Raw genomic sequence first — 21,643 nt, 5'->3', positions numbered from 1 at the left:
GGGCCACCTCCAGTGGGAGAGGGGGCAAAATTTTGCATCGTGCACAGTAAAAATAAGAAGATTGTTCGTCAAAGAGTAAGATTCATGAGAATTAAAGGGAGACATTTTTAATTCATCGGTCTCACCAACAAAGGCGTAATTTGCTATGGCGCAGAGGCGGGGGGGAGGGGCAACTACCCCTCCCAGACCTCGGTTTCTCCCCCACCCCAGTTTGGCCCCCCAAGCTGAAATTTAGTTTATTTCAAATTTTTGTCAAAACTAAGATAATCCTGCATAATTCAAGCATCAACAGAAACAGATCAGTTTTTTGTACATATTTTCCTTTATATAGTACTATAAAGTACCTTTATAGTACTTTAATAGTACTAAATAGTACCTTTATGGTACCAAATAGCTTATTTTTTTGTTAGTAATGTCATTTTCACTTGATTTGGGAAAATTGGAACCAACTTTGCCCCCCCCCCCAGGATTTTGACGAAATTACGCCACTGCTCGCCAAGGCCAGAACTTGTGGAGTACTGAAATACGGTACTACTTGTGGACTGCAGTGTGAAATAATTCTACTTGCGAAATAGCAGCGGTACTGTTAAGCGTGAAGGGTACTACGCAGAACATAAAAGCATTTTCCATAAAATGGAACGAGGAATGTCAATTTGTTTTGAAATAGAGACCGGTATTAATTTCTTAGTTGGACAAATTGGCGAAATAATTCGGATGGAGGAGGAGCGTGCATAGCTGTGTTGGCCTCAGACGCCTTGGTGTTACAATGAGTTGTTAGCAGTAGTAGTAGTACTAGTAGATTGGCAAAAATGCAACCATAAGAATCCTGTGGTACTACTAATCTGTGGATTTAAACAACATTGACAAGGCACGAACAAAGTTCAACTAATTGTGATTGAAAACAAAGTATGGAAGGCCATGCCATTTCTATTTTTTAGGGGGGAGTGGCTGTCACAATTTAAAAAACTGCCAAATATACATAAAAAAACAAGTTTTTTTCAAACTAAGGTATATAGCAACTACGAAACTTAAAAGAGTACAAATTATCTAATATATTGGCCCTACATACCAAAAATTGCAATTAATTGTGATTGAAAACACAGTACTGAAAACCGGGGCCGTTTCTTTTCTGGGGGAGAACAGTCTAAATTTAAAAAATATTTCAAATATTAAAAAAGGTTTTTTTCAAATCGAGATATAAAGCAACACTGAAACTTAAAAAACCATAAACTACCCTACATATGACCACAACATAAGCCTACTTAATATTTCAATTCATTGTGATTGAAAATCACGGCCATTTTCTTCATTTTTTTGGGGAGGGGGGGAATAATTTTAGTCGGGTGATTTAAATGTGATTAATGAAAACATGACATAAACTGCAGGGAATTGTGAATATAGACAATATGATAGAGTAGTGAAAATTTGTTGGCGGTCTTTCCCTCTTTTCCGGGGAGTGGGGGTACCATTTCATAATTTTAATACGATGATTTGAAAACAAATGTCTGCCTATGACGAGATCTAGAAACTGTGCCTCCTATGATGGGTTCAAAAAACCGTGAGCTTATGTATTTGCAAGAAAAAAACAGATAGAGATTTGACTGCTAATGCAGTCATTATTATCTCTCAACCATGGTTGCCACCCCTAGTGACTTATCACTTTTCTAGTGATATTTTATATTGCATAAACAAAAAATCACTAAATCAGCACCTAAATTACTAGGTTATTGAAGAAAATCATTAAAATAACCATAAAATTATTAAAATCTAATGCATTTTTTTCACCAGGTGGCAACCCTGCTCTCAACTCTCAACACAGATATTGCTTTATTCACAACTATCTAGGGTTTTAGGTTTTCTGTCGTAATCTAGGGTTTTTCCCGTAGTTAATAATTGTAAAAAATTAAATTGAATTCCACCGGAAACATTTCAATAAGCTTGATAATACTTGATATATCCTACAGTTTATATAATTATCCAGTATGATCTTTCCCTATCTCACCCATTATAAAAACCCGGACCGAGGTGCGAGTGCTCCAGAGAACGTTTTTGCAGATATAAACATAAGCGGCATTAGATCTTTTCACGGGTAGACAAAGAATAATCTCCTACGGAACAAGTACTGACAAAACCACTTGGCCGGCTCAACCAATAAGTGGACAATAAGTGCAGAAATAAGCGGGAGGAGCTTTTTGTTCTCACCGAGAATGAAGAGCCAGAAATCCTCTGCGGTAAACTTACTGGTATATTATATAAACAGTGATATATCCTTAATAAAATATTCCAAAAATAGCTACAGGATTTTTACCCTTAAACTTATTTATCAAGGGTAAAAATGATACCGACTGTCTCCACTTTTCTTTCGTTTCTCTCATATCCTTGAACCAAAATGATAATTTTTAATCTTATTCCATGGGGGGTTATCCACTTTTCGCCACAAGGTGTACATCTCGGAGCTCCACGTGTGCCGCACACTTCCGCCATGTGTGGTACAGTTTCACCATATGTGGCACAACGTTTAGCACTTTTCCGCAAGGCTTGGCACTCGTCAACTGGTGGACATGATGTCTAACGTGTGTAACTCCTTAATTTTGTTTTCTATTATAGAAGACATAATTCTAAAACGTTGTTTGTTTAAACTACGTAATTCAACAAAATGAATTAATTCAAACATCTCGTCAGGGGCCACAATTCAAGAAAATGCAGAGTGGAGAAAATATATTTTTCTAAATCTAGCGGGGGCAATTATTTTCCATGAAAACCCCCCAAAAAAGCACACCTCAATGAAAATAACAAAAGAGGTATTCTTCAAATCTAGAGGGCGATTTCTCCCTCCCCAATGGCACCCACTGCATATCGCCGTAACTTCTAAAAAGGCGTTGCTTTCTGCCTACCTTCGAAGGAAAAAAAATATAATGGGAACTTAGAAGGCCGTATCCAGAAGGAAGGGGTAGGGGGTTTGAACCCTCCCCCCCCGAAATGTTTGTCCGACTCATAAAACGTAACAAAATGAATATAAACAGTTATTTTATGCGTTTTTTGAAGTTTTTTACCCCCTCCCCAAGAAAAAATCCTTTTGTAACTCCCCCCCGAAAATCCTGGATACGGCCCTGGTCACTTACAAGCAAAAGTGAAACACCATTCATCGTAGAATACAAGGAATTCATAGTAAACACATCTTCAGGACGTTAATTCATTTTAGAACGTAAGTTAATAAATTCAAACTAATTGTAGTTATACATATTTCAAATATGTTTATTCAAATTCACTTAGATTATGGAATTCAAATTCAGGTAAATTAAAATTCTATACATTTTCGACGATTTCTTCCACTTACGAAACAACATTTTGTAACTTAGCGTATCGAAAAATCCCCATTACAGTACTGATTACGACAACGCTATGAAACGGGAGTGGGGAAGGTAAAAACAAGAAACCAGAAAGGAGCCAAAAAGCTAGGACACCAAGAAAAAAACGATACCTAAAATACAGTAAGCTTATAATGAATTTATAAGAATCAAATTACTACACACATCAGTAGATAGCTCTCCTGGTGACATAGGTAAATCATGCATTTTTGCGTCCACTGCCCCCGCCTCAACCTGGGGGACGGGGGCTCCATTTGTCCAAGGGCTTGTAATTTTGACGTCTAAAGAAGGCCAACCTGTAAAATGAGACCGCTGTTTAAACATCTAAAGAAATCATCAAACTTCAGCTGATTGATTTTGATCAACCACTTTGGTCGATTTCGAATCGTCACAATTTGGTTGTTTAATACCGCACTTTTCAGTTATAAAAGATATCGAAGATACTACAATTTTATCTTAATTACCTTGAGAAAAAAGAGAAGATTTATCTTCCCAGTAAAACATGGTGCCGGGTGGGGAGGGGGGAATTATAGTCAAGATTTTGAAAAATACCTTTATATAACATTTTGAATTTTTATATAATCGAAAAAAGACAAAATTCCTCCCAAAATTTGGAAAAATATATTTTTCACGTCTCTAATAAGAAAAAAAATTTGAAAAGAAATCCTTGCTCCCCCCCCCTACATTTTCGTGAATAGGCGTCCCTGTGAAAATGAGATCCTACGACAAGTCTATTTATAGCAGAAGAAGAAAATACTTCTCATTGTGTTCATGTCCGTATATATTTGTTCACCGAGCCATAGTTGTGAAATTACTTAGCCCAGTCTGGATTATGGCTTTTCAGCCGAAGTTAGCCGAATTCGTTCACCGGATTGCAGTTCGAATTCAAGGGGGGAGAAACCTCCCCTCTATTGGCACCACTGTCAATAGAAACTGGAGCTCCCCGAAAAAGTAAAAAAGCAAGGGCGATTTCGCCTGAAAATACTGCAGCATTCCAAGCCAGCTTTCAACCTGATTGATCCTCACTTTCAGATTTGATACCATTTAATCGTGTTAAACATGCTTAATGATGGCTTAAGTACTCGAAAATCATGTGTTTTTTAGCTATCATTAAACATTCTCATCTGATCATATTTAGGCCTAAGGATTGTGATGAGAATATCGTCGCATTCCTCATCAGCATCTCTTATTGATAGAAGGAATAATTAATTATGCAGGTGATTGGCCACTAAGTTCATCTTTGGTGTTTTTGCATGTGTACGAAAAAAAAAATATAGAGCTGTGTGCCAAAACAAAAATTAGAGAAAGTATATCCTAGATGAGAGAATCCTTGCAGTTTGTACCAGTGTTGCCAGATATTTGGTTTAAAATTGTACCACCGTAAAAGTTAAAATGCGCCGAAAGCCCCACTTTTCTAGTGAAAATGTGCCAAATGAACTATTTTCCCCCAAAAAATGCACGGATTTGAAAAAAAAAACGCAAACTCATCAAAAAGCCCCAAAATGGTGCAAATGCGCCCCATCTGACCACTCTGGTTTGCATTGCAAAAACAAGACCTGCTATTTTAAATAGTGTTTGGTTTAAGTGCAAATGCTTGAATTTATTTTGGAATAGTCGAACAATTAAAACGTGCTTAACAAAGTGTTGGAAAAAGTGCTAAAATAGGCAAATAAATAAAAATAAAAATATTTTCTGAAGCATTACTTTGGCATATATTAAATACGTAACCTAACCTAATCTAACCTAGGTACCTTCCCCCCCCCCTAAACCCCAAAAACAACAGTTTAAATATCGTATACGCAATGAAAACCACGCTATGGATTGCATTACTCTGAAGCCGTCTATTGAATTAACGAGACGAAAATAGTGACGAAGACCACACTGCCTTTCCATAACAAACAACAAAAGTACGAAGAACAATAGGGAAATCTTTTTGCAAGACAGTGGAGATAATTTGAATGAAAATTTTTTTTTAAACATGTCTTTTGGGGACGTTACATGGATGATGTAATTTCACTCTGGAACTATGGGGAAAATGAGCTTAAGGGTTTTTTAGATCACCTTAATACATACGATAGAAATTTACAGTTTACTTTAGAAATCGAGATCGCAAATAAAATCCCATTCCTAGATGTGTTAGTTATCAGTAGCTTCGATAAACTCAATTTTACTATTTATAGAAAACCAACACAAAATAATAGATATTTGCATTTTAAATCAAACCACCCCCCACAATTTAAAAGAGCAGTTGTAATATCCCTCGTTGATCGGGCCCTAAACATTTGTTCTGATTCCCACATAACAGCAGAATTAAATTTTATCAAGGACATACTTTTTGGAAATGGGTATCCTATTTTATTTATTAATAATGTAATTAATTGTAGGCTGAAGAGACATTCCCTTAAATTTAATGATAGTTTACCATGTGATATTTCTGACAAGCCCTTAAACATAATTTACCTCCCCTACATCCCAAAAATCACTACAAATCTTAAAAAAGTTTGCACAAAAAATAATCTGTATGTAGTATTCACAAATAGCTTTCGAATCACTAATGTTCTAAATTCTGGTAAAGATAAAACCCCAGTTATTCGTCAAACAGCGGTCCACCAAATACCTTACAATTGTGGCAAATATTATGCAGGTAGAACACGCCAGAATTTAGAAAAGCGAATACAACAGCATAATGATGATATAGTCAAAGCTCTAAATTGTAGAACTTCCATTGTTTCATCTGATTCTGCATTAGGAAGCCAAATTTTTAAAAATCCTAGCCGCAATATACTTTTTGATGAATCCGCCCTTATCAGCAATGACCTAGACATAAAGCAGGTAGTCCGAGAATCAATTGAAATCAGACTTAAGATTAATAATAATATTTCCTTAAATAGGGACTTGGGGGAATATACACTAAATGCTCTATACACAAATTTAATTAAAAATGATCTTTAAATATTTTAATAAATATATTTTAAAAAACCGATAGACATTAACACAGAACTGGTCACAAAAAGACCTTTGAGGTTAGCTGCCAAAAAAGCTTGATTAGTAGTAAGAACGTGTTTTTAAATTATTTTTCTTTCATCTCATTGAATAGCCTTGTTTTACCTTACTTTTAATCAGTCCTGGTTTAACTTCGCTGAAGTAAAGATGCTAGTACTGCTTTGAAGAAAAAAATTTTAATTTTATTTTTTATTGGTCGCATGTTGTATTGAGTCTTTTTTCTTTCATATATTTTTGTATTGCTGAGGACGGCCCTTAGACATAGGGCCGAAATAGTCATTCAAATTATCTCCACTGTCTTGCAAGAAGATTTCCCTATTGTTCTTCGTACTTTTGTTGATTGAATTAACCCGTTAAAAACGGGTTAATTCGTGACTGGTTTCCTTGTAGGTGCCCATATAATGGGGAAGTACCGGGAAATCATTGCTTCATTTGGGGATACCACCAGATGGCTAATTAGACAGTGTATATATATATACAAATCTTTAAATTAGCCAACCAGCCAACCAGTATTTTAAGCCTAGGAGTCCAGCTGGACAAAAGGAAAGAAATTAAGAAAACAATTCTTACTCCATAATATGTAGAATAGTCCTAGTTAACATATTTTGCAGGGAAAGGGCCTTTATCTTCATTTCTTTGCTTGTTTTTCCAGTTTTTCTAAGAAATTCATGAATTTCTTAGAGCCTATATATTCACTGAATATATACCCCCGCCCCCCTAATGTGTAAATATATACCTAGAATTGCATCCTCAATCTAATATAACATCCATTTGCATCACAAATGAACTTTACTCCCATATTAGCCATGTGGTGGATGTACTTTCATTTGTATTTTGTTTTTAGTTCCAGTTGAAGTATTTAAGCACCTTCTAAAACACATTAAGATGTTCGATGGTGAAAATATAATCTTATTTTAATTTAAATTTATTTTTACGTGATACTACATCCTCTCAAACGTACGGTAACAAGTGGCAATCAAGACTTTTGATACTAACACATAAAATGCAACGTGAAGTGGACATTATCAATTTAGCTTTTAAAAGGCTTAAACGCAAGCTTTTAAGCATAGCTGTTTCTTAAAAAGTCCAGCAATTTTTTCGAATAGCAAATAAAGCTGTGATTACATTCTTGTCCAAAATCAGTAGAAGATCTTTTGAGCTAAATTCTCACTTCTCAAAGCTGATCTATGCTCCGCATGCTAATCAAATAATTCCCAAAAAGTTTTGCCAAATGCTCTAACACCCAATAAGTTTTTGCCAACAAGAAATAAAAAATAAATCTACGATTCTATTCTTAGCCAATAATCAGTTGAAGGTCTTTTGAGCCAAACTCCAACTTCTCAAAGCTGGTCTATGCTTTACATACTAATGAAATAAGTATACTTTGAATATAAAGAAAATAGATGGCAATTATTTAACAGCGAAATTCCAATGCGTTTTTTTTAACATAAGTTTTACAAAAAAGGGGGAAAACCAAAAATGTGCACGGCTTTTTTTTAACTGTCCTTAATAAGCAGTTGCTTATTAAAGGAAGATTATTTACGCTTGCAACATGCGACGAAAACAAGTTAGACATCCAAACCTACAGTTTCAAGAGCGATATGACCCATTTCGGAATAAGGAGAAACGTCCAAATATCTTAGGAGCCAAATCGGCTGTGATGGTGAAAAGGGCGCCATATGCCTTTTTGGTCAAAAATGAGTTATGGCATGTGTTGCAGGTAAACTCAGCATGAGGAATCGAATGTTGCAGTCAGAATTTTGCACCCGATCTCAGATCTCGCACACTTTTGCAAATGTGGGTTTCCTGTATCGTAATTCACAAATAATAAATACTATGCTCAATTTAAAATGACAAAACCACAACAGAGAAACCGCTAAAACAAAAACCTTAGGAGGTAGTCAACCATACAAGACACTATCAAATTATAAGTTAAATTATTTAGCAGACACGGTTGTCTAATATGATATAATCATTAATAACCAATGGACCATTGACGACGATTACTTCCCCTTCAAGCAGAATTTAGCAAATAGCGTGAGCTTGGAAATTGAACAGTATTTGCGTTAAAAAACTTAAACCAGTATTACAATTCCATGAAACGTGCCACTTCTGGTTTTGTTAACATAACATTGCCCTTGTATCATTACCAAATACTTTTAATTGTTCACGAATTAAAAACATGTAGAATGAAAAATTCGGTGTATTATACTTTTACCATTATTTTTAACAAGCTTAGGTGTATTTGTGTCAATGTGAGAATAGCAACAGATTTTTATAGCTAATTTGTAAGTTTCTTCCAGTTGTTTAGTTGATTCTATACTCTGCCCACGAGCTCAAATCCTGTGATAAAAGATTATGAGGGACTTCATAACAAGATTCTTTGATATGGTGTAATCAAAATCATTGACTTTCTGCATATTAGGAAAGATCAACTTTTTGATCATTGACACACACGGGGGCGTAGCTCCAGCATTTGTATTGGGGGGGGGGGGAAGAGGGATCCACATCTGGAGAGTAAAGGGGTATGGGCTATATAATATTTTTTTCCTTTAGATTACCGGGGGGGGGGGAGAAACTGCCCCCAAAACAAATATTATTTATAAGAATAAAAGATTTAGACTACTATTACAAAAATATTTTTGATTTTACTAAAAAGACATAAAAAGAGGGAATATCATGGTATATTAACGTAAACCGGGTATATATCCGTATGGGATACCTCTTTGCAGCCTCTACCCTCTTGTCTCGACTTACGTATATTCTTAGTTGCCCCCCCCCCCCCAAAAAAAAAATTAAGGATGCCCTCATGCAACAGACGCAATGTATTTTCATGCGCTATGGAATCTGAGCCGAAATTAAGTTTACAAGGCAGCATTATAATTTATAAAGCCTTATCAGAATAACAAGAATTTGATAAATAAATAAAAAAAAATAACGCGCCTAGAACATTCTTAGGCATTCTAGCGTGCCCAAGGGAACAAGTGGCCTGTCACTAGTGAACATATTATTATTAAATACACTGTAAAATTATGATTTAAGAAATATAAGGATTCTACAGACATTAAAATATTTTCTATTACATTAAAGAATATTGTATTAAATATATATTAGACTAACGATGTCAAAGGGAAGAACAACCGTACCTTCCCATTCCCCCTTTCGCACCCCCTACCCTCTTGCCTCTACATTTGTTTCTTATTCTTGAGCGTGTACTAAATGAAGACAATCTCCTTAGTGGCCCCCACCATATTTGAATAACAGGTACTTTCATAAAACAGACACAAAGTGTTTCTCATGTGCTGTGGAATCCAAACCAAAAAATTGCAAGGATACATCATAAAACCTCCTCAAAATAATAAGGATTTAATAAAGACGCAGCAAAAAGGACGAATCTTGTTCGTTGTTAGGCGTTGCGCATACAGGTAGGGGTCATTACAGAATTGCTATTTTTCACGAGGGCACCCAATGAAACGTTGACTCCCACATGGGTGTTTTCGGGCCCTCTGGTCACTGCCCCTGTAATTAGTTGAAATTTGGATCTACTGGAGGATGGCCCCTAGCCTACCTGCCCAAGATCCGGTCCTGTATATAGGGTGCAAACAGTAACCGTCACCAGAATTTTACCATATGGTAAAACTTTCCTTAGTTGCCCCCCCCCCGACACTTAATTTCTAATAAAACAGACATAAGTTATTTTCATGTTCTACGGAGTCCAAACCAAACACAAAATTTTGCATGGAAGCTAAAACAGCCTTATCAAAATAATAAGTATTCGACAAAGAAGATAAAATAACGAACCTAGTTCGTTGTTGAGCATTCTTGTGTATCCAGGGTGCAACAAGTGACCTGTCGCCAGTATGTTAAAATCCTCATGCATTATACACAGCCAAAAAGCCTTAACATCTGACAAATCTTTCCAGCAAGAGTTTCCTCACAATAGCTATCAACCGAACTGAAGCCGAAACGCAGCCGCGCCAGCAGTGCTTGATTGCTCCCCAAATTAGGGTGTTTGGGGGATAATGCAGGTACAAATCCTCGGGGGTTTTATTGAAGCACTTTGCCGGATAATTTCAAAGCTAAGACACACACAGAGGGCGGCTGTAAAATAACAAAAAATGACGGGAAAGGAATACTCTAATTGAACCGTTGGAGCAGCGGCGACTCTGTCAAATTTCAAACGTAATTACAGACAGAATAATTAGAACTAGTTGTGTGTAATTGTCTTTCTAGGCAAATAAAGCAAGTCCCATCCCCCCTTCACCCGGATTTAAGTTGCTGATAGAAAAATCTTCAAATTGTAGACTATAAGAAGTTAAGGGCTAAATAGTTTTAATAAGTACTTTTATGGGCGTATGTTTACGTGTTAAGTGTAAATACAAACGTGTACCCAGGCACTGGCGGATCCGAGGACGACCGGGGGACCCTTGACCCCCCAAGATCTTTCTGGCGCCCTCATTCATTTTTTTCGGTTTTGTACTCTTTTTTAATAAATTTGTCAATTTGATCAATCATTAGCGCCCATGTCACATTAACGCCACCCCCCAAGATTTTGATTATTGACGGCCTGTCACCCCCCCCCCAAGATTCCGCTCTAGATTCGCCCTTGTACCCAGGGGGAGGGAAAGTAATCCCGGTCCTTCATCGTAATTTTATAATTTTTAGGATTTTTATAGAGTCTAAATTTCTCACTGAGTTCGCGTTTCCTCTTTGGTATATTTAGTCTTCAAAGAAATATTTTAAAACATGCTCAGTCTAATTATTTCTGGAGAATGAGATGGTATAAATAACCACTACCTCTGCAGTCTAAAGTTAATGTCTTTTTGTGTCTCTATATTATATTTAGTAAGAATAACTCTGGTACTTATGCATTTTACGGTACCCACGAAAGAAGTCAAGTTTGGTGTGCTAATGAAATAAAATAGGATGAAATTGGGGCTAGATATTTGCACATTAGGGGGGAGGGGAAAAGCAAAGCATATATTAAATACGTAACCTAACCTAACCTAGGTACCTCCCCCCCCTAAATGCCAAAAAATAACAGTTTAAATATTACAAACTCAATAAGAAACCACACTTTGCGATCAATTTATCTCTTACAAATACTCGTTTGACGGGTTTCCATTGGTATTTCCTTGTACAGTCTATAGCGCTGTGTTGGATATAACACACAAGTACCGTTTTAAGTCCAGTAAAGCCTCAATTTGGCTTAAAATCTTGCTGCGATTATAAGAATTGTTTTCCTAAAGCTAAAGGACAGGAGACTAAAAACCCAAAATTTAAGTAAACACGTTTTTTGCCAAAATTTAGATTGTCTGTCTTCTGCTCTACCTGTCTTTTATGCAAAGTCATAGGGCCCCAGAAGCAAGGATAGGATATGTCTCACTTAAAAAAATTCACATAAAATGTTCACTAATGACAATTTTTCTAGGGGACAATGAGTTCACTGTAGTACCAACACTTACCCCTCAAAGCTATGGCCATTCTCACAACCTTTTACGTTCTATAGTTTTGTGGAATGAAACATTTGGGATTGACTTATAGTTTTTGAAATCAATTTGACCTATGAAGACTGACGGATCCAGGGGATCCTGGGCCCCCAAGATTTTTATCGCACCCTCATTCCGTGTCTTTTTCTGTTTTTCACTCTTTTTTGAATAGACTTATCAATATGTTCAATTTTTGGCACCCTTGTCACATTGGACCAGTGGCGGATCCAGGATTTTTTTTTTGGGGGGGGGGGGTACAAAATAGGTTGATCTGATAAACTTTCGTTAGGAGCAAGTTTAATTAACGCAAACTTGCGCTTATTAAGTAAATTACACTAATTTAGAGTATGTTAAAGGGGCGCGCGCCCCCTCGACCCCTCTGGATCCACTGCTGCATTCCACCCCTCCCAAGATTTTGCTCTAGATCCGCCTTTGCTTATGAATACTACCTAAAGAAGTACAAGTGGAGCGACATAAATGCCGTCACTAATGTTTCCAAAAATTTAAGAACTGTTACAAGATTATAAGCCAAACAAAAAGTCGATCCAGTAAACATACTACGAGGTTCTTCAAGTTAAAAACAATGTCTACTAGCGGTACTTGCAGATTCGACAAAAGAAGCTCTAAATACAGAACAGCATACATTTTTAAATAAGCGGTGCATAATTTACGGACAAGGATATCCCGACAACGGGAGCACTGATACCCAGAGACAGTTGCCCCTCCCCACTTTTTCTCTCTTGATTTTTAAAATTCCTTTTATTGTATTTTCATTGACATAAATAACCCCTTTCAAAATTTCAAATGTAGCCTATATATTTTGCCCCTCCACCCTACCTTTTCGTAAAGTAACGCTACTGGGTAGAGACCTACGTAAATATTAGTGATTCAACTCTACATAAGAAAATACGGTACTTTCGTCCTATAGCCACCCCACTCAACATCTTATATCGCGAATATGAGACAATAACCGGTTTTCATGGTCTTTATACCGGACACTATTGGCTTCGGCTCGGTGTGAAACTACATTGTAGCTTTGTTTTAATTAAATATTTAGTTGGTATTTTGGTTAGGTTAGTTTAGGTCGTATTTAATATAATGCGATCTGGGCGGCCCCCTTCCATAATTCTGTGTTGTAGTTTTCGTAATTTTGTTATAAACTATTATATTTTCATCATATTTTGTTTTATTTCATTAGCATTAACCAAACTTCACTTCTCGACATAACTTGAGTGTGGTGGCTATAAGACACAAGTACCGAAAATAAAATTAAATTCTGGACACTATTTTAAAACATTCTAAATTAAAAGCATATAGATTTACTGTAGCCCCTCCCCCCCTCAATGGGCATTTATACAGCCCAAATTATATGTATTCAATAAATTTTCAACAGCGTGACTTTTTTCTTCCTGTCGCTTGTCTACCGTTTGCCGCTAAATTAAGAAGAAAAGAGTAGTGCTATTGAAAATTAAAGGAATACATAGAATTCGGGCTAAATGTTTGTACATTGGGATGCAGTGGGGAGAGGGGGGGGGGTAAAGTAGAATGATGGGCTAGTAGAAATGATATTAGTAAGTATATTAAACAATAATTACAGTTGTTTAAACTTAAGACATCACTCTTATGTAGGCCCCTTCTGGAACAGAATCTAGCCTACAATAACATACCAGGGTGTCATTTGATTTCGCACTCAAAATTTTCCAAATTTGATAGCTACTATTTTAACAATGGAATCTCATCCTCCCCCGTGATTAGGTTGGACATAACCTTTGACTGGCTTATTTCTCATTATGGGCTAACTGTTGATGGGGAAGAAGTACAAAGGTATTACAACTTTGACACATGGTCAAGGGCTATTTTTTGCCCCATGACGGGGGGGAACGGCTGGGACGCGACTGTGAAAGTAACAACGATTATATTTTTAGTAAAAATGTAGAATAGGGAATCTAATGATACTACTCTGTTATTGTAATGTTAGTTCAGACGAGGACATTGACAAGAGTGTTACCTATCATAGTTCTATGAATGTTCTCCGTCTGAGAGATGTAAGTTATCTTTCTACTATAAAATTTGAAAGATAATTAACCTTAGAAAATGGCCGCGGTGTAAAACATATAAGAGGTTTTTGCATTATGTCTATATTTCGGGAAGTGGCGTGTGACCCTCACTGGGGCTACGCTACTGGGTAAATTTTTCTTTCCAAATATAATAATCATTTTTGTCGGTAATGGATTTTACCCCCCATCCCTATATATACCAATTCAGGGTATATATTTGCACATTAGGGGGGTGGGGGCAAAGTTTAAACTTATCTCTCATTTATATCAGAAATAAAATTTATCCCCACCCCCCTAATGTACAAATATATACCCTGAATTGGTATATATAGCCTATAGGGGTGGAGGTAAAATTCATTTCCGACAAAAATGATTATTATATTTGGACAGAGCATAAAAAAGGCATCGAGTGGTATGTTTACTTTATTCGTAAGTCAATATTATGAATAACGAAAAATTTACCCGCTACTGTTGGCAATCAACTAATTCAAAGAATGTTCATTGTTTCGGCGACACCAGAGTCATCTTTCTTATCAAAAACGAGAAAATCGGTCTTAAAAACACCAGGGATCATGTAACTTACTTCTGTCTCTTAGACAATTTTAAAGCATGCACCAATGAGCAATTCGAATTCAACAGCATAATAACAAAACTTTTGACTTGAACCACTTACCAGTCATAAAAAATTCTCTATTCCGATCAAAAACAATTTTAAAAACTTCAAGAATTCAAACACTCGCGCCCAACGTTCTTTTCATTGTCCACCTCATTCCGAAGATTCCAGCAGGTGGCCGCCGTAGAATACCCGATGGCCAGCAGCCACATTTGGATCAAATTGATGTACCTGTACTACCCGTCTTACTGGTTCCGCTAATGATAGGTTGCATCAAAAAGAGAAAACTGGATCCGCTCACCAGCCAGAGGGTAACAACAGAAAATAAAAAATACACCTAATGACCACTATTTCGAAAAAAACTGTCTGAATGTTCGCTATTAAATTAGATATAACAACACCGGTAGGGAATTCTGAGAATCAAGACGAGCCACCAAAATACTTAAAGCAAGAAAGAACGCTAGTTAAAGGAGGAGTACATCGGGGAAGTGGGAGGGGGAATTAAAGCGGTAAGAGATGCACATGTATTCGCTTTGTAGGCACCAAAAGCAAACGGGACAGAATTGGAAACAAAAAATGGCAATTACTGTTGACTCAGATTACACATCCCTTTACCAAGGATCAAAATAGCAAAGCCATAACAAGAAACAGGAGTCAGATTTATTAAAGATCGGTGGCGAACCTTCATAGATGCATACAATGAAGAAATTAGGCAAAAACAATGAGTCGTTTCATTTCACCTAGCCTTCGAGCAACCCCATTGGCAAGGGGAGGGGTTCTTCGCCCCAGGGACATGCGCACAGGGGATCACAAAATCTGCCACCCTCCCCCAAGAATCCTAATTTTTCAATTTCTCTTTAATAACCCCCTGAATTTGATTTCATTATTCATCCCAGTCCCCTCCCCCCCCCCAAAAAAATGCATGCCTCCTTTGCCCCTTAAAATATTCAAACTTGAAAATAATTGAGAGCTCTAGTCCTTTTTATATAAGTCGGAAAGTGATTTAAGACCAAGGAGCCCCTTTCCTAAAACTGTTTTTGATATCTGGTCCTTCTGTTACCCCTTAGGACATCTCACAGACAACTGGAGGTACTCATTTTGCACTCTCATTGGCTGTTCAATTTTGCGCGTGGGGCAATTTTCCATGGGGTGAACTATCTGAACAAATTAAAAAATTTACAGCCTTTTCCCTAAGGGCTGTGGGTGGCAAGGCCGTATCCAGGGGGGGGGTGACCCGGTTTGAACCCCCCCCCCCCCCCGAAATTTTTGACCGACTCGAAAATAAGTCGAAAATTAGTAAAACCTAGGTAAAAATCAGTAAAATTAGTCGAAAACTGAGTCAAAAATTAGTAAAACCCCCCCCAAAAAAGTCAAAAATTAGTAAAACCTCCCCTGAACAAAAATCCTGGATACGGCCCTGGTGGGTGGTTCTCCGTATCCCCAGAGGCAGATTTATTGTACCTTTCAATTTGATGAATCAAATGGCTATCTCAGAATTTTATTCGGATGTCTTTGGGTGGAAAAGGGGCAAGGGAAGGGGGCTAGTTGCCCTCTATTCTGTTTGGTCACTTAAAAAGAGACAAACATTTAATTTTCTTTCGAATGAGCCCTGGGGGAAACTTATCGTACGTATTTTTTTAATCTAGATAAATACAGAATTAGTGCTAAGGGAGAGACGAGGGGAGGGTGGAGGTAGAAACTGATATATAATCCCGAGGGCCCTATACAGGATTTTTTTGGGTGGATCATTTTTAGGCGGGTGGAGGTACAAAAAAACTTAAAAGCGCATTAGAAATGTATTTTTGCGAATTTTTATTATGTATTTCCAAGTCGGACAAACTGGTTCACCCCTCAATGAGCCTTCAGGTAATTACAGAATTAGTTTTAAGGAAGGGTGGGGGGGGGTGAGAGGTAGAAATTGATATTCAATCCCTCTTGATTTCTGTGAATATTACAGGTCTACGCTGTTATCACGAAAGTAAGGAGTAACATTAAACCCCAAAATGAGCAGAATTTATTCCATATAGGAGGGTGACTGAACCTTCCTCATCCCCATCTCCGCCTCATATTCGTAGAAACTTCAAAGGATGCTCAATAGATGAAAAACTGAGAGTTCTAGTCCTTTTTTTATAAGTGGAAAGTGATTGGAGGCCCACCAGCCCCTGTTCTAAGACTATTTTTGATATCTGGGCCTTTTGTTAACCCTTAAGACATCTGATTGACATTTTCGAGGTAGCCTACCGATTTTGTATTTTCTCATTGGCTGTTCCATTTTGCGTGCGGGGGAATTTCCCGCAGGGGCATTTTCCGCGGGGAGTATTTTCCGGGGGGGGGTAAACTCCTAGACTTATTACATTGAGAAAAAGGTTGAGGAGTTGCTCCCAGAACTGTGTTTATGTTATCACAGTCTACCCCAAAAAAAGTATTTGAAAACGCTCAATAAAAAAAAAAAAAAAAAAAAAAAAAACAGGTGAAGTTTTCGATGGTTATTCACGCATTGGTTTACTTATTTTCTATCCATATGATCCTTAACATTTACATTTAGTTTCTGAGTGCAATATGTTCGACAAGTTTTTTGATTGTATCCTACTTATCCTAATTATATAGCGTCGCCTTTTTTCCTGGGGGGATTACTCATCCTGGCCCCCTGCAGGCGTCCATGGAGAACATCCTTATAAAGAAATTTGTTCGAAAAACTTGCCTTGAAAACCGTGGAAATGACGACCATACAACTTGTTTAGATATTTCAGACCCTACCCCTCCTAATCAATATTTGGAGGGATGTATTACCATTCAGAGATAATAACCATTCTCCAAGCATAGTAAAACGAATGTATGAAAAAAAACACGGATTGAATGAGAAAGTAGTAGTCTCCTTCACACTTAAGGGAGTCTTAAGGGAATCCTTCACACTTAAGGGAGTCCTTCACACTTAAGGGAGTCACACCAAGGGAGTCTTGGATCAAACAGATTGCGGTTTAACAAAATGTAACTAACGAACCATTACTGTCAATAGAAACAGATATTCTAAAAACAAGAGTTTTGATTATAATATCTGCAACAGCAAAATATATTTTTCATGCTGATTTTAAACATGCTCGTCATTTCAATTGGCACACTTTGGGAAACATTTTTGGCACACATTTTTGGGAAAATTTGAATCATTTGAACAAGAATTAAACTCTCCCAAAAAAGCGTGTGATCTCGATGGAAATTATTCAATCAAATTCGACATGTATAAGAGCCCTAAAACACCTATACGCAAGAAGTGACATACATATATCTAAATACATATTATATATATATATATATATATATATATATATATATATATATATATATATATATATATATATATATATATATATATATATACATACTTTAGACCTTTCTAAAACTTTTAACCGTGTAGTTCAAATTCATGCTTTTTTTTTCTTTTTTAATAATGGTGTAAATCTTTCAGTTATTTTTCTTCTTTGTTTTGAGTATGAGAATTCTTTCCTCCTAATTAGTAAATCTGGACCTCCGTTTGTCCGTGTACGTCAGGGTGTCATACAGGGAGGATTTTTGTCACCTAGTATATTCAAAATACGCATGTCTGGTATATTAGATGATATTACATCAAATTATTTCATTGGACTCCCAGATGTTTCTTATCTTACCTATTCGGATGATCTTCTACTTTTGCATTAATATAAGCAAGGTCTCTCATTTATGGTCTCAAGAGTTTCACGTTTATTTTCTAAAATTGGTCTTTCTCTTAATATTGAACAATGTGAGCTTTTAGTTCTTAATGGTCCAACTTCCTCTAATACTGCCTTATTTTGTTGCGGTTTATCTATCCCTCTGGGTCTACCTGTTGGTGGTTGTGTATTAGTGTCACTAAGTCAATTTTTAATATAATATAGTGCAATGTTCGTAATGTTAAGAAGTGTTTTTCAAATATTCTTAAAAATTAAGGAATTTATAATAGAAATGCACTGGATTGGCCATACAATAAAGTTTGTGATCATTCTGCCCTGTGTTCGCATGTGATAACTTTTAAAAGGACCCCCCCCCCCTTCTCCACACCCTACCTGTGTCAGATAAAAAATTTGAAATTTACATTTTGTTAAAAATGCTTCAAAGTTCAGATAAAAAAAACTGTTGTCGATAATGCCCCCCGGGGTTCAAGGGTAGGGGTTGTAAGTTATGCCCTGGGGACATCAAGGGAGGTTGTGGAAGGGATGCTCGTATAAAGTTTATAGAGCGCTAAATAGAATGTAAAATGAAAGTTCTAGTCCAGAAAGTTCTATATATATATATATATATATATATATATATATATATGCAGTATGAGTATTGAGGGGGCAAAAGCTCCGACGATAGTTTATTTTGGACAACTATATTCTGAAAGCCAATACTCTAAATGAACTCTTTATCTCAAAGCATTTCTGTGCAAAAGCTAAATTTTGATTAGGAGTTGTGTCTGAGAGGGGGGTAGCCCTCCTCACAAGTATGGTAATCCTGGATATACTATTAAAAACGAACATAAACTACATAAATAAACGGCCTTTTTCAAAAAGAGTAAAGAGTGATATTGAAACTAAGAAAGAACAAAGTTCCATAAATGAAGAGGCTGTCCCTTCCTCAATCCCCCACTCTTCATGCTAAAGTTTGACTTTCAGTGTCGGCTCCTAAAGAACGGCCGCTCAAGCTCAAGGGCAGTTGAATAACGATAATTTTTACAGCATTATCATACTTTCACGTAAAGAGCGGTGAGTTGACAAGGGGGCACCCCCCTATATATGGGATAGTGTATGTTTATTTTGAGTTTCAATCTCGCTCTTCATCGCGAAAAACCTAATTTTTTTTTTAATTTCCATTATAAATCTATTCCTTTCAAATGTAAAGGGAAAAAACAATTGTCTAAACATAACTTTCAATCTCTAGCCTTTGTTGGGGAGGGGCTGATGGGTGGCACCACCGCCCTTATTTGTGGTGAAATTACTCAACATAGAGCATTTGGTGCAATTCAATTAGTTTTTTCTATTCTAAGCAGAGCCTAATAAGCAAATGACATTAGCCTTTTGAGGGATTGCAACACTGCCCTTATTTATGGTAATTTATAAGTTTTGTTTTAGGTTTCATTTCTTCTGTGAATAGTGATTTCTGTTCGCTTACGTTACAAATCTTCTGTAAGATACTTCAAACTCATTTTAAATTCGCGTTTTAGTTTTCACTGAAAAACTATTTCTCTCTAAAATAACTATATAAATAAACAGAAGGTAAGAGAGCCTTGTGGAGAAGTTAAAACTTAAGAACAAACCAATCATAATGTACCCGTGTTTTAAACCCTGTTGGCAATTAACCTCCAGCTATTTTAACAACGGACAAAGGTAATATATAGCAAAAAAGGGCCTTAACACCGAATACCCTTACTAAGGCGCAAAAAAAGACATGAATAGCCCTAAATAATGACTCGGCTGATTTAGACTGACATACTGAAAGAAAAGAAAAATGATAGGGCTGAAAGACCAAATTGAATTGAAAGAAGAACTGATTAAACTAAAAAGTTTGAGTTTAGTAGTGTCATAATATGTACTATTTTTTATAAATTTGAATTAGTTGCTCTTTCATTTAACAGGTAAGGAATCATCAATTTCTAGTAACTGAAACTAAATGAGGTCATTAACTTAACCTTAAGTGAACCGTACACTCAGACACAGGCGAGGAATTTTTTCGGGAGGGGGGAGGGATTTAAAGATGTAAAAATCGCTAACATTTTCTAGGCTTCTGAGGGTCTGCACGGATTGTCTTACCGTTTGTGTTCCTTTCTAGTCATGTTAGGGCCTTCAATCCAGCAATTTCAGAGGATCAAACTTGAATACGATAAAAAGTGGCGACAGTTAAGGGGCAAGGCGGTGGTGCCCCCTCCCCCAGATTTTTCAGCCCCTAGATTCTAAATAATACCTTTTTTTGGGAATTTTCATTGAAAAAGGATAAATTTGTTTTCCCTAGATATTGGAAAATAGTCCCCCCCCCCACTAAAATTTATTGAATTGACGCGATCGATTATGAACCTGATCAAATATTCTCAGGATTTCATAGGGTTTCGTCGTAGAGATAGAAGCAAGATTCTCCAAAATTTTGTGGTCGGATTTCATCGTTAACCCTGAGTCATAAATTTTTGGAATGGTATTGTAAAAATAGAATAAATAGCAAAAACTAGCGAAAATCTGGTCTATCTTCTTTATTTTGTTTATTTGGATTTCACAACAGTATTCATGCTAGGAGCACGCAGTTTATGTTCTCATGAATTTATTTTCTATGTTCTCTAAGTTTTCTATGTTTCAGGCAGCCGTAAAACGCTCATGTTTATTTTTCTCACATTCTGACAATCAAACGATTTGTGGTAACGAACTGTACCTAAGGAGCGACTCGGCTCAATAGTAACCGAAACTCTAAAAAACGGAATTTTGATACCTATAGATACATGAAAAGAATCAGATTTTTATGCTGCTTTCAATATACAAGTTTCATGAAGTTTAGTCTTACCCATCAAAAGTTACGAGCTTGAAAAAAGTTGCCTTATTTTCGAAAAAGGGGGAAACACCCCCTAAAAATGACAGAATCTTAATGAAAATTACACCGTCAGATTCAGCGTATCAGAAAACCATACTGTAGACGTTTCAAGTTCCTATCAGTAATTAAATAAAAAAACAAGTTTTTTTAACTGAAAGTAAGGAGCGACATTAAAACTTAAAACGAACAGAAATTATTCCGTATATAAAAGGGGCTGTCCCCACGTCAACGTCTCACTCTTTACGCTAAAGTTTTGTATCAGAGGCAACGCTGTAGCGTTGCCTATAATTAAGGCCATACGGCTCCAATGTTTTATTATTATTATTTTTTTCCCCAGAGGCACTTCATATGGAAGGGGTAGTCGTAAACGCTTCAAAGGGGGCTTATTCGATTGAAAATCGAGAGTTCTAGTGCCATTTTTAATAGTCGAAATTGATTGGAGGGCAACTAGCCCTCCACCCCACGCCCATCATTCCCCCTACCACATTCAATCAAAATTTTGAGATAGTCATTTTGTTCAGCGTAGTTGATTTCCAGACAGAAAATATA

At 36.6% G+C, this 21,643-nt stretch overlaps 1 protein-coding gene across 3 annotated transcripts in view; it reads right to left on the bottom strand.

Annotated features, from left to right (window-relative positions):
• sd (TEA domain transcription factor 1 homolog scalloped) overlaps positions 1–21,643 on the bottom strand; it is a 225,986-nt gene that overhangs the window by 76,793 nt on the left and 127,550 nt on the right. The window contains exons 4-5 of one of the 3 annotated variants that reach the window (XM_089105600.1): positions 10,173–10,472; positions 3,534–3,664 (exon numbers count right to left, since the gene is read on the bottom strand). In XM_089105600.1, the coding sequence (XP_088961726.1) occupies positions 3,534–3,664; positions 10,173–10,251 (210 nt within the window). In that variant the 5' untranslated portion in view covers positions 10,252–10,472. Of the gene's footprint in view, positions 1–3,533; positions 3,665–10,172; positions 10,473–14,590; positions 14,665–21,643 lie in introns of those variants that run through there. The other 2 variants (XM_089105601.1, XM_089105602.1) reach the window with 2 other exon arrangements.

Source organism: Artemia sp. Qi Xiang Cuo, chromosome 19, assembly GCF_049724085.1.
Source record: "Artemia sp. Qi Xiang Cuo chromosome 19, ASM4972408v1, whole genome shotgun sequence".
Taxonomy (NCBI): Eukaryota; Metazoa; Arthropoda; class Branchiopoda; order Anostraca; family Artemiidae; genus Artemia; species Artemia sp. Qi Xiang Cuo.
This window is presented reverse-complemented; position numbering and strand designations above follow the sequence as displayed.